This window comes from Centruroides sculpturatus, unplaced genomic scaffold (assembly GCF_000671375.1).
Source record: "Centruroides sculpturatus isolate CEXI.00-Female unplaced genomic scaffold, Cexi_2.0 scaffold130, whole genome shotgun sequence".
In the NCBI taxonomy this organism is placed as follows: Eukaryota; Metazoa; Arthropoda; class Arachnida; order Scorpiones; family Buthidae; genus Centruroides; species Centruroides sculpturatus.
Window position 1 is genome coordinate 227484 of NW_019384364.1, and position 17422 is coordinate 244905.

At 29.9% G+C, this 17422-nt stretch overlaps 1 protein-coding gene across 2 annotated transcripts in view; it reads right to left on the minus strand.

Moving 5' to 3' along the window:
• The window catches only part of LOC111641962 (1-phosphatidylinositol 4,5-bisphosphate phosphodiesterase classes I and II-like), a 42765-nt gene that overhangs the window by 5869 nt on the left and 19474 nt on the right, over positions 1-17422 (minus strand). Inside the window, exons 6-21 of one of the 2 annotated variants that reach the window (XM_023388226.1) lie at positions 16096-16180; positions 15886-15986; positions 13898-14064; positions 13679-13825; positions 13449-13606; positions 13281-13360; positions 13127-13211; positions 7143-7227; positions 6774-7048; positions 6593-6689; positions 6347-6431; positions 5264-5336; positions 5144-5195; positions 4912-5066; positions 4655-4819; positions 4466-4565 (exon numbers count right to left, since the gene is read on the minus strand). In XM_023388226.1, coding sequence (XP_023243994.1) covers positions 4466-4565; positions 4655-4819; positions 4912-5066; positions 5144-5195; positions 5264-5336; positions 6347-6431; positions 6593-6689; positions 6774-7048; positions 7143-7227; positions 13127-13211; positions 13281-13360; positions 13449-13606; positions 13679-13825; positions 13898-14064; positions 15886-15986; positions 16096-16180 — 1910 coding nt within the window. Of the gene's footprint in view, positions 1-4465; positions 4566-4654; positions 4820-4911; positions 5067-5143; positions 5196-5263; positions 5337-6346; positions 6432-6592; positions 6690-6773; positions 7064-7142; positions 7228-13126; positions 13212-13280; positions 13361-13448; positions 13607-13678; positions 13826-13897; positions 14065-15885; positions 15987-16095; positions 16181-17422 lie in introns of both variants that reach the window. The other variant, XM_023388217.1, reaches the window with a different exon arrangement.

Consider the following 17422-nt stretch of genomic DNA (forward strand, 5'->3'; position numbering starts at 1 on the left):
AATTATCATAATTTAAATGTAATTAATGGACAACGATAAATTATAAAAATGCAAATTAATTACACAAATCATTTTGTCGAGCTATTTAGCTTATGTAAATTTAATAGAAATATATTAATGTTTTACATAATAATACGTTTAATATAAATTAATGACAAAGCAAAAAAATACTGTTATTTTGTATGGGCCATCTGCACGAGATTACTGTATTTATTCATTTCACGATGGCATATGCTCACAGAGTATTGCAAGAAAAAAAATACAATTTTCGTGTAATCCATGCTTGTTTTCAAATACATTTAAATATGGATGAACTGCTAGATATCTGCAAGCAATTAAAGTAAATATTGTAAAGCTGTAGAAAATCCAATTTATTAAAGATGCAATTGTAACGATTTCTGTTTGTAATACCAAAGTATGACAATGAGATGGGCAATCAGATAGGCTGTCAGCCTACCACTCCGAAGACCCGGAATCAAATCCAAATGGGTTGAAAAACTGGAAATTTTTGGGGTGGTTCTTCCAAATGCTTCAGGCTCTATCCCTTGCCACATAGCCAAACCCATTACGGGCTTTCTAAAAAGGCCTTCTAGGTGCCCACTGAACAGAAAGAGCTAAAAAAATTAGCAGTGTCTTTTTGGACCGATTAATTCCGTCTTCTAAAGAATGTGTTGACATTCTTTAGAATATACTTCTTGGAACACTAATCCAAAGTTTTTTAATATAACAGAAGATACAAAATGCCATCTGAAAAAAACAGATGATTAACGTCTCGTGCCAGCATCCTTTGGCCAAATCAAACTTTCATTTTCATAAGCATTAAAAAAAATCAAACAAAAATTACTAAATTAGCCTGTTTTGTGATTTTTAAAAGTTATAACCTTTTTAAAATTTAAGAAATATTCAAGCCATTGCATTAAATTAATCCAATACAAGAAATATACAATATAAATCAAAAATTTGTCTTTAGAATGTTTTGTCTCTCAAATTCTTATTTTGTTTTCTCTTAATCTTAAAATTGTATACATTTACACACATCTAAATGCATTGAGTACTGTAAATTTTTGTCATTTTTTTATTAGAACATATCATTATGTCAAATTTCTATATTTAATTTGATGTGTATCGATACAATACGAACACAACATCAAAAATTGTAATAACAGTATTTTATTAAAAGTACTTTAAAGATGTCATAGTTAATTTTTTTATCAACAAAAAATTATAGCAGATATGTTGCACATGTTGGTACCAATATGAAAATATATATTACTTATTATTTTATCTAGGTCAAACTGATCTATTCTCTTAAACTGATACTATGTAAGCTATAAAAGGTAATGGCAGACCTAGATTCTAGAATTAGATTTAAGATAGAGATAAGAGACAATCTTATGCAAGTCAGTCAAAAAATAACATTAATTATAATATAAATGACTACTTTTTACAGTGTTAATATATTTCTGTGTGCACATATTTTTGTTTCTCTGTTTTGTTGATACGGATTTAAAAATACTTTAATTGATAATTAAGCATAGAAACTATTTACCAGTAAATAGTTAATATAAGTTAAAGTTAATATAGCAATAATATAGTAATTTATAATATAGTAATAATAATAATATAGTAATTTATAATAGTTAATATATAGTTAAAGTTAATATAGTAAGGAAAATTTATACACATTTTTTGTTGAAGATATTTAAAATTTAAATGCATGTTTATGATCTTTCCAACAAATATATGCAAATGTACTTGTACATAAAAAGAAATCTTTAAATGCATTTAAAATATCTAAAAATATTTGTCAAACAAAACTATAAAACCATCAGTATTCAGAGAACATCCTCCTTACATTTTAACTGCATCCATTAATACAGTTTCCTCTCAATGAATCATTTATATTTTTCTGGGATCCCAATTTAATATCTATTTAATAAATATCTTTTGATATTTTAAATATACATACATACATTAATTATACTTCATAGGAAGAACATATTTGATGTATTTAATATATTTAAGATTTATGTCAAATGATTGCTGAATTACATTTGGCTATAGTAATGCTACCATTTAATAATTACACGTCGAGTAATTTAGCCTAGAAGTAGGTGCCGTCTCTCGATAAATTTGATAATTATAATTACATAAATTGTATTGTAAGCAAACCTTAAGACAGTCCTTCAAAAAGACTGAAAATACTAATCTAGGTTATAGAACAAATGCTGTAAAATTAAATACTTTTTTTATTTATTATAAAAATATTCCAGTTATATTATTAATTATGAATATATATTTCAATCCATATTTAGCCCAAAAAGCTTTATAGAATGCTCCTTAAAATCTATAAACAATGTCTTTCATAAAAAGGGGGCTTTCGACTTGATCGACCACCTCTGAAACATTGTCAAGCGTAAAGTAACAAATCATTAAGGACGAACTTGCATGGACTTTTCACTAATAGTGAAAATGTTTTGATCTTGTATGTATATGTATCTAAAAAATAATCGCATCAAGTATAACTACTGTATATTGTTTGTATTGCAATAGTTATGATCTCTAAACTAATGGTAGTTTCCGTAACTTGAAATTTTATTAACTGTAAAATTTTTACATCCCTTCCATTGAATCATTGATTGTCTACTGAACCTATTAAATAAAGTTTTATTTGATGAGCATGACACAAAGAAATAAAAAAAATTGCAATTTAGGTTATTCAAAGAGATAAAAGTGGCACTTTGTTAAAAAGTTAACTTTCCTACTAGAGTTAATTTTTTATGTTCTTCTGAATGACGAGGCATTTGAAATTTTAAAAAATTTTAATATTAACTTTTTATTCAAATAAAACTAAATTATTAACTATGGTTCAGTTATTGAAAAATACCAAATAAAATCCTACTGAAACAAAATTCTACTGTCCTAATTTGCCACCAAAGGTAAAAATATACAGAGTGTTTGCTTTAATGGGTACAAAAGGTCTTTCCAAGTTGCACAATAATGTGCATAGTTTACGATGTATTAGTTCCACTGAAATGTTATGGCAATTTTATGGCAAAATAAATAAATTTGTTTGAAGGAACGTGTAATACACTTGAGCAGAAGTTCCACGGCAGTTTGTACATTTTCCATACATAAGAACAAAATACAAATTAAAACTGCAATGTTTCCAATTGTATGGCAACATGCAACATTGTCATAGAAGAGCCGATGTTATGCAGCTCTGATAATCGATAGATTAGCCAAGATGGTATCTTATACTCAATAACACTACCATGAAAGAATTATAATTTATTAGTAAATGAGACAAAATGCACAAGAAACAAGCATGTAAATTTCACCAGTGTTTTCTGGCTAAGAGACATTTTAAACATGTACTGTAGCAAAATAAGCAAGCTAGTAATGTTTTTTGAATAAGAATCTTAATAATAAAGTCATTTTAACATATAATGCATATAAACATATAATACATATAAATATTGTAAATGATGTATTAGAAACAAAAGATTGCAATAAGTACTGACAACTTATTGTAATAAAGGTTATTTTGAATTTGGATATTCTATCATGACTTAAAATATTTGTATATATGTGGTCTGTCAGGAAAGTATCCAGCCAAGTAATATGAAAAATAGAGATTTATTGAAGATACAAGAAATATTGTATATAGGCAAACAACACCTTTGTCCCCATCAAAGTAGGCACCTTGGGACCTCACACGGTCTGTACTCACCAGTGGCTAAGCAGTTCCATTCCCCGAACACCAATATTTGGTCATGAGTTCATGCCTCATCAGAACAGGCTGGCCACGTGGAGTTTTCCAGATTTTCTCCACATCTTTAATGCCTAAATAGGGGCCAGTTACCCTTAAAAAGACCTGAAGGCATCCCCTAGGCCCAAGTGTTGTGTTGCCATAACTAACAAAAAACAAAGCCTAATACAGTTCTCCTGGCATATCTTCCACTGTTCAAAACACTTTGCAAAATCCTTTGTTGGAACTGCCATCAGCTGTCTCCTGTTTTCCTGGATCTCAATGATGGTCTGAAATTGCTTCTCTTTTAAAGGTTATTTTAGTTTTGGAAAAACCAGGAGTTACTGAGTGTCAAACTTGAATTGTACAGTGACGGAGTCACATGGATAATTTGATGTTTTGATATAGACACTTTTCAGCATGCTCATTCAATGATACAGTGAGTCGTTATTGTTTAAACATGTGCATTCCAGTCTATTCTCCTTTGGTGCCAAGTTACACTGATATCACACAAACAATTCTTGTTATATTAACAATAGCAGGATATTTTCCAGACAGACTTCATATGCTGCTAAATGTAAACATAAATGAATAATTGCTAAATCTAGATTTTTGTTGCAAGAATATTTCACTTCATTTCTATCACATCAGAATACATTCAAACTTTTTCTAATCAAAGTTATAAATGCACAAATAGAACGAAAAATATCTTACCTGGACGTAGACCGACTACAGGCAGAACTCTATGGCCAATAAATTTATTGCCGTCATCGTAAACAGAAAATCTTAAACAAGCTAAATCCGGTAGCACTACCTTTAAAGATTTTTAATCAAAACAATTTGAAAATGAAATCTTTTAAAGATGGTGTATATTTTCAAAATAAATTTAAATGGGTAACTAACTTTTTTAAAAACAAATGGCTCTTCATCATAAAATGGATTTATTCCATTTGCTGGAATTGTCTTCGTTCGAAAACGTCTTCTAACGGTGTCGGCAGGAAGACCGTACATGTCAACTTCGACATACGTTCCCACTCTTTTATCTGACAGAAACTGTCCTGAAATTACCTAAAAGCAAAAGTTAATAATACTTGTTTTTCTAATAATTTGTAATTTAGATATAATTGAGACATGCAACCATTTGATAAATTAACACTTACTTTAACAGTTACCGTCCCTGCAATAATTCCGTCGACGGTCGATTCAGTAAACGGATCGAATTTTCGATCATTTCTTCTCATAAAATCCGGTTTTAGTAAATAACCGCTGCGTCCATTGTATTCAAAAATACCCAAATTTAATTGCATACCAAGATCTAAAATGATATCAGAACATTAAATGTAATTATCTTGAGAATGAAAAACACATTTAAATTTGCACAATTATAGTTACCTAACGTCTGAAAGTTAAGAGCCGTAAGTTGACAACCTGCATTCCAAAATACCTAAAGCAAGAGAAGTTTTTAATTCAAGAATTTAATAAACAAAAAAATAATTCAAACATTATTTTTACCTGAGGCATGTAATTACTGGAATCTACTCTTGTTCCCCGAGGATATATTCTGCTTAACTGTCGTTTATTGTAACTGGCATTAATTGAGGAAACTGCTATGATATTACAAATGTAAAAATATAATCTACTATATATTAAACCTTCAATTGATGTAGTTAATCATTTCAGATGACAACAAACTAAAAATTACATTAATATAACATTCATATATAACAAATTTGTTATATACGAGATCCTTTAACTCTCATCCTCCATTTTTTAGAACAGAAACTCTGAAAAATTGCGCTCTCTCCTGGAGGGATGAGAGTAGTTCTAAAAAAATACAAATTCTAATTCTAAAAAACTATCCAAAGATGATGGTTAAGGAACCTAAAAACACTAATTAAATTCTAATTGAGTTTATAAACAACTTTTAATGTTTAATATCAGTTAAGTAAATTTAATTATGAAAATCTAAGCTTGCCAGAATAGCTAATACATTTACAAAATGTCAATCTTCACAATTTGCTTGTGAGTCCAGGCTGTCGCCATGTTGGGAGGAGGTTAAACTACAAAGGAACAATCTGAAGCTAAGGACTTTAGAAACCATCAAGATTTATAAACATGGAATAATGGTGAGTATGTTAATAATACAGCCAAATTGAATCTGGCACAGGCATGGCAAATAATGCTGAACTTATTCTTCTAAAGTTACAAATCATTATATTTAAAACTTTGCTACTTCTAATATTCAGTTTTTTAAACTATGCTTTAAGTCTAAATAACATCATTGCAATTTTAGAATATTCTTTTTTGGAAAATACAGAAACTCATTTGAATTTTGTAAGTTCTATAACACAATGAGGGCCACTAAAGCAACCATAAACATTAATTTTCTCTTATAAAATTGTGTGCCGGAAGAGGTACGAAATGCATCAGTTACCTTTATATTTACAAACTCGAATCACATAAAACGAGAATAGTTTATGTTGATCTACAAAGTAAATACAATAACTTATCGTGTATTGTTATAATTAACTTAAAAAATAATAATTAAAAACAAACTAAGTATTAAGCAGCAGTTTTATAATTTAAAAAGGATACTTGACAAATTCTATAGGTCTTTCTTTTAATAAATTTGTGGCTTGTGTTTCAACAAAGGAAGATATTTCATAGCTTCTATTTCTTCCTGGGCAAAAATTGTTTTATTTCTTAAAATCATATTTTAATTTAATTTTCTTATTTCAAAACTAATTTATATTATTGCTTTTATATGTTTTATTTTATCACAGTTTTAAAAATGAGCAGAAATTGTCTTTAATAGATCTTATTATAATATATTGTAATTACTTTCGGCATATTCAAACGAATGAAACCGAACTGGCTGAATGTAATTGACGAGGGCGGACATCTCGGCTCCGGCTTCGGATTCTTTGGCGGCCGTACCCTAAGTATTTGTAAGTGATTTGTTTAAAATTAAGAAATTAAATTTCTTTTAAATGTTAACGAAATGTTTAGTGTATATATTCACTTCATTTTGATCTTCCGTCTGTCTGTCCTGTGAATCCTCGTCTTCGGATCCGGACTCTGTGTCGCTCTCTTCGACGTCGCAACCAATACCCGGACTCTTCACTGACAGAGAAGCATCTATGCCATTCACCACAGCATCTCCCATTCCTCCTCCTCCCGGATCGATCTGACTCTCTTCCGTATTGCTTGTCAATGAACCAACCGATGTAACGGAATTTAGTCTCTCTGCCGTCTGGGGCAATGGTGTAGGTTGGTCTTCTTTGTTGACATTGGCATCTACCGGTTTAGATGCTTGAATATAATAATAATCAATTCAAAATAAAATTTTTAACAAATATAAATTATATTAATGTACAAAACTAATTCACACCTCTCGGATAATGTTTTCTCTTGTTTTTTATAATAATTTTTCTAATCAATTGGTTAGGAGAAGGCAAAGACTGATTTGGCTTCAGCTAAACACAAAAATAAAAACGAATATTTAAATATAAATTTTAAAAATTCATAATAATATTTAGTATTTACAATTCGTTAAAATTATGAAAAACTAAAAGAAAAACTTGCAAGTAGCACCACAGAGTTTGGCAGTACTCAAAGATAGACTTAGCAGCGCAATGAGTGCAATCTTCTCACGGTATTGCAGTGTCTGATTTGTAATGCTACCAAACTGCTCACGGTTCTACTTTCATTCGATTGTCTTGTCTACAAACAATTTATTTTTGAAACTGCCACCAATACATCATGTATGTACAGTCGACCCCCCTATAATTACGGTCCCTATAATTACGATTCCTATAAAACTACGAAAAAATATACGTATTTTGGAAATGTTGAGTCGGATTAGTGTAGAATCGATTAATTTTATGGAAGGAAATCTTTCAATCAGCCATAGTCCGTAAACTTGACACGTGTCGGGCTGTGATTGGAACGACTTGTAAGAAATCGGATTCCTAATAAATTGGAACGTATCTATATCTTATAGGGGGTCGACTGTATAACGTAAATGCATGTATATTTGTTAATGTTAATCTTTGTCCTTAATTTGCTTTGTTATTTGTATTGATAAATAAAAAAGACAAACTGCTTGTTAAGAAAAACAAAAAAGAGAATTTATTAGAAATGTTTTTGTCCTACTATTTGGCCAGCTTTGGTAAACTATGCCAAGTGAACATTCTTGCAGAATATCGTGGCCAAGTCCCATCTGTTTGTTGATCGACAGTAAATTTGGAGAAAGGTCAGAAGGTTGGCAATATCTCATAAAATGCTGAAATAAACAGGACTGTACAAATATTAAATGAAGCCACCACAATAAAGGTATGTTAGTATAAAATTATGGATGATAACATTAACAATAAGTTAATACAAACTACAAGAAGGAAATAAAACTTTATCAAAATTAAATCATATTGTGATGTTGAAATAACAAAATGGAACTTGTACTACCTTATCTAATATGAGAGTTCAATAGTTATCCTGTAGTAGAGAAATGGCAGATCAAACGAATCTCGAATCCAAGTCTATGCATTATTGAAATAACATGCATTTATGACTTATGCCCATTCCAATAGCGATGAGGGATGAAATAGTTTTTACCAGCATGCAAGTAATGTTCTGATAGCCTTCTGGATATTGTCACATAGTTGAAACCAAAGTAATAAAAGTCAGACTTCTCTTTGTTGACATTTTTAAACTTATTTTTGTCTGGTTTCAAGGTTTACACAAATGATGGAATGTCTTAATTAACAAACAAATGGGCTGGCTTGATGGGCAAGGCAATGAGGTGACTGACTAGAGTGGCAAAACAAGCGATCAAAAATGTTCAAAAGGAGGATAAATAAATGAATAAATAAAAATATTAACTAGAATACAATAAACTTTCATAAATATACTTTCAAGTTGTTTATAAATATAATAGTTCATAGATGAGTGCAAGCGAGAAGCGACTTTTTTGATAACCATTCCAGCAGGGGTAGAAATAAATATAAAAATTGATTTTGCCTCAGCTACATTGAGTTACCATTGAGCCAGCACCGCACACAGATGATTAACAGATTTAACCAAAAAAAAAAAAAGGTCTTACAATGCCAGCTTAACAAACAGCTTGCGTTTTATCTATATTTAAATATGGTGTAATTGTCATTTATTTCTCAGACAATTTTTATTATAAACAAAAATCGAACATAATATAAACAATTTATTTTTATTTATGATGGCAAAGTGAATGCAATACTCACTTGAAACTGCAGCCAAATACTAGGCCAGATCAAAGAAAGCATTAGCTACTAACTGCAATTACTTTATTGTATTCATTTGCCATTGACATATGTCTCTGTTTAATTAATATATTATTTTAGTTTGGCCAGTGTTTCTGACAAAACTTAGGTTAAACTTTGAAATTTATTTGCTGCTAAAGATGCTACTATTAATCTTATGACGGAACTAATTTTCTTCTAATCGACCCATTCCGTTATCCAAAGCCTTTGGATAACTGAGCAGTTCATGTAATTGGAATAATTACATTGTGTGTGTAAGTTCCATCTAAAATGTTGTTTGAGTCCTTCATAGGAGCGGTCTTATCCGTAAGTAGATCGACCATAGCATTGAGAAAGTCGAATGCAAAGTGTTGAATTAAAGTTGTAATAACTTAAGTTATAGAAATCTACTTACCACTTAATGATTAGTAATAATGGTAATATTTATTTTCAACAAATCATTTATGTCTATTCTGATGAATTTATGTATAGAATAATTAATATACTTAACAAACATCAACTCAAATTGCAATTTAATTGATTAAAGTCAAACGATCTGCTAAATTATTGGCAATTTTCAGACTATGTTAATAATTAGTTACGAATTAATCTTGACTAGAGGTAGATAGACACCCATCTTGTATTCATTTAAATAATTATAATTAATTAATTTTTAATTTAGAAATTTCCAGAAGAAAAGAATTGGTCTGAAGTGGGACTCAAACACACAACTTCTTACCATGAAGATATGCCAATAATTTGTAACCGATTATTAAAAATAGCCTGAAAATAACAACCTGACAATTCGGCAAATTGTTTGACTTTAGAATAATATACACAGTAAATGCACACACGTGTAAGAAACTAATAAGATAATATCTAAGAAGATAGCAAAGCTATATAAGGTCTGTTAAAAAAAGACCGGATTTTTCTCATAGAAACTTTATTACTGTAATTACAGTATTATATACATTTGTCTCTTCAAAGTATTTCCCTCTGCTTGCAATGCACTGTTCCTATTATTTTTTCCCGTCTTTTTTCAAACAAACTTTGTATAATTATTTTGTGTTAACACTTGTAAAAATTACTGTAGATATATTCAATAATATTTCAAAGATGAACAAAGATATGACACACATCAGGATTACCAATAAACCCATACTAAGCTGTCTGATCCACATGTTATATTTCGTAACTTTGCCTTCATTTTGATAAACTTATACTCAGCAGTTAATCACACTGGACTTCTACAATAACACTGTTACATTTATTTTGTTACACACAGCTGTCAAGCATTTATATGAGGTCCAAGGATAAAGCAAGCTATATGCTCTTTAGCAGACCCCTTTTGCCTTTTTGCCAACGAATGGAATACACAGAATGTTTCTTTACTAATATACGATCTTTATTAGTGGTAGTAGTAGTATCTCCAATGCTAGGTAGCATACTGGGCAGCAATTACTTCCATTGACTTCAATCGTGGACGAGGGCTTCAGCTTCCTCCAAAGTCATATTCAGCATCTTCAAATCTTGAAGAAAAGTTCTACAAGTATTCCTGGGGCATCCTCATGGTCGTTTGGCACCAGGGAAACCCACTTCATGGCTGTCTTAGGGATCCTATTATTCTTCATACAAAAAATGTGGCCGACCAGTCGGACACTTCTATGGGTGACAATGTTATGAAGTTTGCATCTTCTTTGGAAAACTTATTCATTGGTAATATGATCTAAATATCAGATCTTTAGGATTCGTCATAAGCATCTCTATTGGAATACATCAAGCCTTCTATTGATGTTTCCTGATGTCTTCCAGGACTCACTAGCATAAACAGCTATCAAAATCACAATGGAAATGAACAGGTGGAATTTGATTCTCAATGAGATGGATGGTGAGGACCAGATTTTGTTCATCCACCAGAAGACTGTTGCCACTTTTCTGATGCAGCACTTCACATCCATTTCCACGTCACCATTTTGGGAAATAACACTACCCAAGTAGGTAAATCTCTCCACCTCCTCCAATCGTTGTACTCTGACAATTACTCCCCACATACGGTCAGTGTCACATACATGCATAATTTTCAACTGTACGGCGTTTATCCTGAGGCCAATTTTGTGTGTCTCCCGAGTCATAGCGTGCTGTAGCATTGTCTTGCTTTCCTCTAATAAGGAGATATTGTCAGCAAAAACCAAATCTTCAAGACGGTCTTGGTCAAACCAGTGGATGCCAGCCCCAATGCACACACAAGACTCAAGATCTTTAATACTGCTTTTTATTGTGTTAATAAAGATAACACTAATTTATAGAGATAGGAACCACTATGAACCCCAAGTTTTCTCCAGGCCAAAAAAAATCCCCAGCTTCCATCACCTTGATGGCTCAGTTATACCATATATATGTGATTTTCTTGTACTGGATTTTATATTCTCTATGTTCATAATTATACACATTTATTGTGTGTATCGATTATGTAACAAGTCACAATTATATTGGGTTTGCTCAGTTTTGTGTAATCTTTATTGTGTAAAAGCATAGAAACAGCCTGACAAAAAACAATCTATATTCGGATTAATGGAAAACAGCATTTGTTCAATCAATAAACAATGCCATATTTTGGCCATTCTGTACAATTCTAAGAGTGAATCTTTCTAGCATGATTCTTAGAATCATACAAAAGCATGCAGTCACAGACTGCACATGCATTGTCACTTATTTAAACAATATTTAACACAAATGCTAAATCACAGCATATCAACAATAATTAAAACCAAATGACTGCCAAATTATATTGGACTATATTAATGCTACTATTTTCTAATTAAACATAAAGTAATTTGGCCCAGAAGTATGCATTAGTTGCAGTCTCTTGACAAATTTAATAATTATAATTAAATTAATATTTAATAATTAATTTAGAAGGTTCAGGAAGAAAAGAATGCAAGTGGAAATTGAATCCCCGATCCCCACTTGCCATGCAAACGCATTCCCGGTTATGCTATTCAGACCTCTGTTCAATCTTCAATTCCAGAACTATTAATTTAGATATAACCATATTGTTTACTCACAGTGCTGACTAAGACGACTTGGTGTCCAAGCCCCCTAAAACCCACTACAGCACTTGGCCTGATATTGCTTTACTCTAGTGTATATATACAAATATAAACATCTAAAAATTGGTTTTATAGATGTTTATATTTGTATCAATAATTATGTTTGTAGAAACATAATATATTAGTACAATATAAAGATGGTTTAATCTTGCCAAGAACATTTCCCAATGAAATAATTTTAATCCCTCTGACAAGTGCTTCAACCTCTATTGCCTTGGAAGTAACAGTTTAATGATTGTCCAAAGCATTATTGCTCAACACACTTAATGAATTTGGACTGTGACTACTGCAAAAAACCTATACATTCTAGACATCCAAATGACATTTTTGGCAGAACCATACATATGACATAGATTACAATTCAAGTTTAATGTCAAATCTATTTCATGCTATCTGTTTGTTTATTAAAACAAATAATTCATAAATACAATTACTTGATTTTATTTATTGAGAAAAATAGTGCAAAAATTAAAATGTGTTCCATCAGGAATCCTTAAAATCAATTATTGTGACTGCATTATAAATGTTGAAATCTGCAAAGTTATGAATAAAAAAAAACTAAGACAATGTGATAGACGGCAACAAAATGCAATTGACTGGTCATCTACATTTATTGGATCATAGGCATTCTAAGAGTGCATTGTAATGGCTACCTTCTGATGGAAAAAAAAAATAAAGTGAAGCAAAGACTGACTCGGTACATTAAAAAATGATTTCTAAAATATCATTATTAAATGAAAAATTGCATGTCACAAAAGATCACACAAAATGGAAAACTGTTGCTGCCCAATCCATCTGAATGGCAGGATCAGACTTACTAAATACCGAGAGACATTGATTTAACTTTAGGTTTTCTTAGAATTAATAATATTACCTTCAGAGAATTAATTTAAATTCAATTTTTTTCCTTTTTTTTAATTATAATTTTATTATTTAAAAAATCAAGTAACTATAACATAAATATTGCAACAATGCATATTCATAAAACTAACCTGATGCGTCGACAGTGGCTCCATCAGTAGCATATCTCCAAATATTTTTGAACAGTACATTGCCATTTTGGCCTGCTGTTTTTGTCTAATTTGGAAATAAAAACAAAAGTTATAATGCGATAGACCTAATGTCTTTAAGTACTAACTTACTTACGAGCAATGGTTTTCAAATGACAAGATGACTGGATAAGCAGATGTTTTGAAAGCGCTATCTGCAATTGCCTCTAATACTTCCTGAATAAAAATAGCTAAAATTTTAATATTTACTGTAAAATAATCAAAATATTTTAAAATAAATTTGAATTAAAATAAGACTTTTTACTTTCAACAGAATTTCGGTTACGACCGTGTAGCCGTGAGTGATGATGGGTTCTTCATCCGAGTTGCGACCATTCCAACAGTCCAATTCCACGCATCGACATCCGGCCAACAGACATTGTCGATACATCTCTACCGAAGACCGCCCCGTCAACTGATGCCCTAAAATCATATGAATGTTTAATAATTATAAAGAATATGTAGATATGTTAAACACAAAAAAAAATGATTTACCTGTTAGGTAAGTATTATGCGAGGAATTGATAAAATAATGACTAAGAGGATGATCCATATCCTGATTTAAATCAAATTTTTCCGGTGCCACTATGGCATTATCATCGCTCATTAAATATTTTAGAAATCCATCCGCCGATAGAAGTCCTAAAAATATTTGCTTGTTAATTTTCTAAGTTTCGTTTATTTATTTAATTCTTAAATTCACTTTACTTTTACCTTTTTGTGCATAGTTTTTACTTTCATATTGTTTAATAATCTCCGCACCGTGCGCAAGATTGCAATAAGGATATAAAATCTCGTTTAGTCGAGGGTCTCGTTGTTCTTTATTTAGGAAATTCACCAGCTGTTCGGCCGTCATGCCCTTTTTCTTATTCCCTCCGCACCTGTCGAACGACTTTAAAACTCAGTTCTTTCACGTAATAACATAAATATTAAAAATAATTTATTTGCTTGTTTATAAGCAGAAGTATTTATAATAAAATAACTCCTAATTTCTTTTAACACAAAATTAATTATTTTTAAAGTTATTTGGCTGAAGATTGATAATCGTCACAAAACTGCAATTATTCTATATGTTTCAAATTAAAATATGTCATTTATTCCATGAAATGTAAGAGTTTTTTGTATCTAAAATTAAATTTCTTAAGGAAAAAAAAAGCATATTTTAACTAAAATAAATGATCTAATATTGAAATTTTTATGGAAAATTTACTAAATGAAATTTTCAAAATTAATTACTTAGCAAATGTATTCATGGGCAAATTGTTTAGATGAAAAGTTTAAAAGTAAATGAATTTGAAACAATTTAATTATTATTATCTGAACAGGAAGTTAATGTGAATCACTTAATTATGTAACTTGTTTACAAGTACTCGTTTCATTTCCTTTTGATTTAGAAAAATTTAGAAATGAAAAGTATAAAATAATTCTGCATATATTTTTAAATTAAAATGTTTACTTTTAAATCTAATTAATTTTTAATTTAAATGATTAAGAAAAATCATTTAACATAGAAACACAACCTGATGTATAGATAAATTAACAACAATGATATATCAATTCTAAACAGTGGCTGATGTTGCAATTTTTAATAAATACTAATGAGACTTTTACATATATTAGGTATTTAGGCAAGGAAGAGCCTATGAGAAAAAGTCGACTTCGCTAACATTTTACTATGTTTCTACAATGCAAAAAAAGGACCTAAAGATTCCAAAAACTTATATGGGTTTAATAAAGTAAAAATTACATTACAGATGAATACTAGTCCTATCTTCATTGCTTGCCATGTCCAATCACCAGGAACAACTATTTTCCATTGGACAGACAACCTTTCTTTAGAGGTTATGCCTCTACACAAATATGTAAAATAGTCTAAAATGTCCACAGGTGACAATCCTAACACAATTAAAAATATATTTCTTTGTAAAAAGGGCTGTAATGTAATTGTACATCCGTAATGTAATTTTTACTTTATTAAGTTGTAATTCTGCCAGCCCTTTTTACAAAGAACTTAAGTGGATCTTTGTATTGTGAACTCTAACAATACCAATGTTATACTTTAATAAAATTTTCTTTTATTCCATAATTTATGTAGATATTAAATAAATATTGCTTTTGATATTCATAATTTTAATTACAAAAACCTGGTGAACACATTAAAAACAAAGATTAGTGAAAGTGTGTGTGTTGGTACATGTGTTGCTGCAACAAATTAGTTCAGTAAGGTTAGACGATTTGAACATACAAATCATCCAACCTTACAAAACAGGACAAAGGAAAGTGGCTTTCAAAATGGGCTTATACAAGGAGAGTTGTAGCACTGGGATAGTGAGAAAGACTGGGAAAAAGGTTGAGAGATGTGAGTGAAAAGGAAAGTTAACTCCTAGACAATACAGAGAAAAAAAAAGCCGGAAGAAAGAGATGGTAATGATCAATCTATCCAATTGTCTCATCCTAATATCAGAACAAAAGGAAGAAAGAAGGTTAACAGATAGAAAAAATGTCAATACTCAATGAATTGATTGTATTGTTTAAGGTATCTATAGAGTTTAATGCTAACTGTTTGTGAAATTTTGATTTTCATAATTTACTTATTATGTATTTGTAATTCAAATGGATACTTTAGAAATTAAGGCAACTCTCTATATTTTCTAACATTAACCTCAAATAACATAAAAAGAAACAGTTATTTATAAACTTACAAGCTTTCGAAAATGTTATCCACCTCTTCCCTGCCGACGAGATGCCGATAAAAATTGAAGAATACGTCGAAAGTAAATTTTTCCGAAGAGATTCCATCATTCTAAAACAACAGTAGTAGTAATACCAATGAAATAATCAAAAGAAAAATTTTAGATTATTCGGATGTATGGACAAAAAGAAAAAGAAGACTATTACCTGCATTAACTCACCTTTCCCGTAGGAAGATTACATGCTTCGAGAGCCTTTTCTACACGTTTCTTGTCATCTTTGTGTTGAGCAAACATCCTAACAATACTATAATTATAACGGAGAGAACGTCATTACGTCGTCCGAATTATAGTAATTTAATTACCAACCACCAAACTAGTCTACTAACCAAATTAAGTTAAACTATTTGTAATATCTTAATTAGATTTAATCTGCACAGAAATATTCAATTAAAATCAAAATTATATCACGTTAAGCACGATATTCTCTTTCAAAATATATTTAATATATAAGAGAGAGAAAGGGGTAAAATAAAGAATAAATCTGTTTAATGCAATCTCATTAATTATACAAACTTTAACAAGTTTAATTAAATCTTCTTTTTTAATTACAATGGTTTTTTTGTGTTTTGTAGTTCAAAGAGAACTACAAAATGCTTCACTTACTTCTCAGCATTTCATTAATTATATTTAAAAAGAGAAAAATCAAAATTTCAAATACATAAAGTATTGTTATTAATTATCGCAATAAATAATTTCAATTTTTATTCCTTAAACTGCAAAAAAGAATAATAAATTTAGAATTATGAAAAAGAGCAAGAAAATATGTTAAACAATGCCTCTTCAATTTGCATTATCTCAGTGGCATTTATAAACATAGAATACATTGCATTAACTTTTGTAATAAATAATTTATTATAAAAGTTAATGTGTCAATATCTGCAGTTAATATTTGTGAATAATTATCTTAACTATAAATTACTTTAACGACAGAAAATATATAATATTCATTAATTACCTTAACATATCTTAACTGAATTTTTAATATACAAACTTAATTTGTTCGTTAATATGTAACCAAGTTTAATGTTCAACCCTTTGACATTAAATTTAACTTCATCTCAAGAAGTACTGTACATTTATTTCCATGCCATGCACAATTAACTTGCTAAACCTTAAAATGTATAGTCACGTTAACCATAAAAGACATGGAAGTAAAGACATTTTGAGACGAAGCCGGATTTAATATCAATAGACCAAGTGCCAAACTAACAATTCTATGACTTTGGTTATGTATTAATGAACAAATTAAATTTAATTAAAATGTGTTAATGTAATTAATGAATTTTATATTTTTTCTGTCATTAAATTAATATACAGTTAAGGTAATTATTTATTAATGTTATATAAACTATACTCAACAATTCACAAAACTGAGGAACATTATGCTCTTCTACTCTTACAAGATGTCTCACATTCAACAAATTTTGTCTTTCAATGCAGATGCCAGACAGATATTTGCATTTCAAACCATAGCTCAGACCAAGGA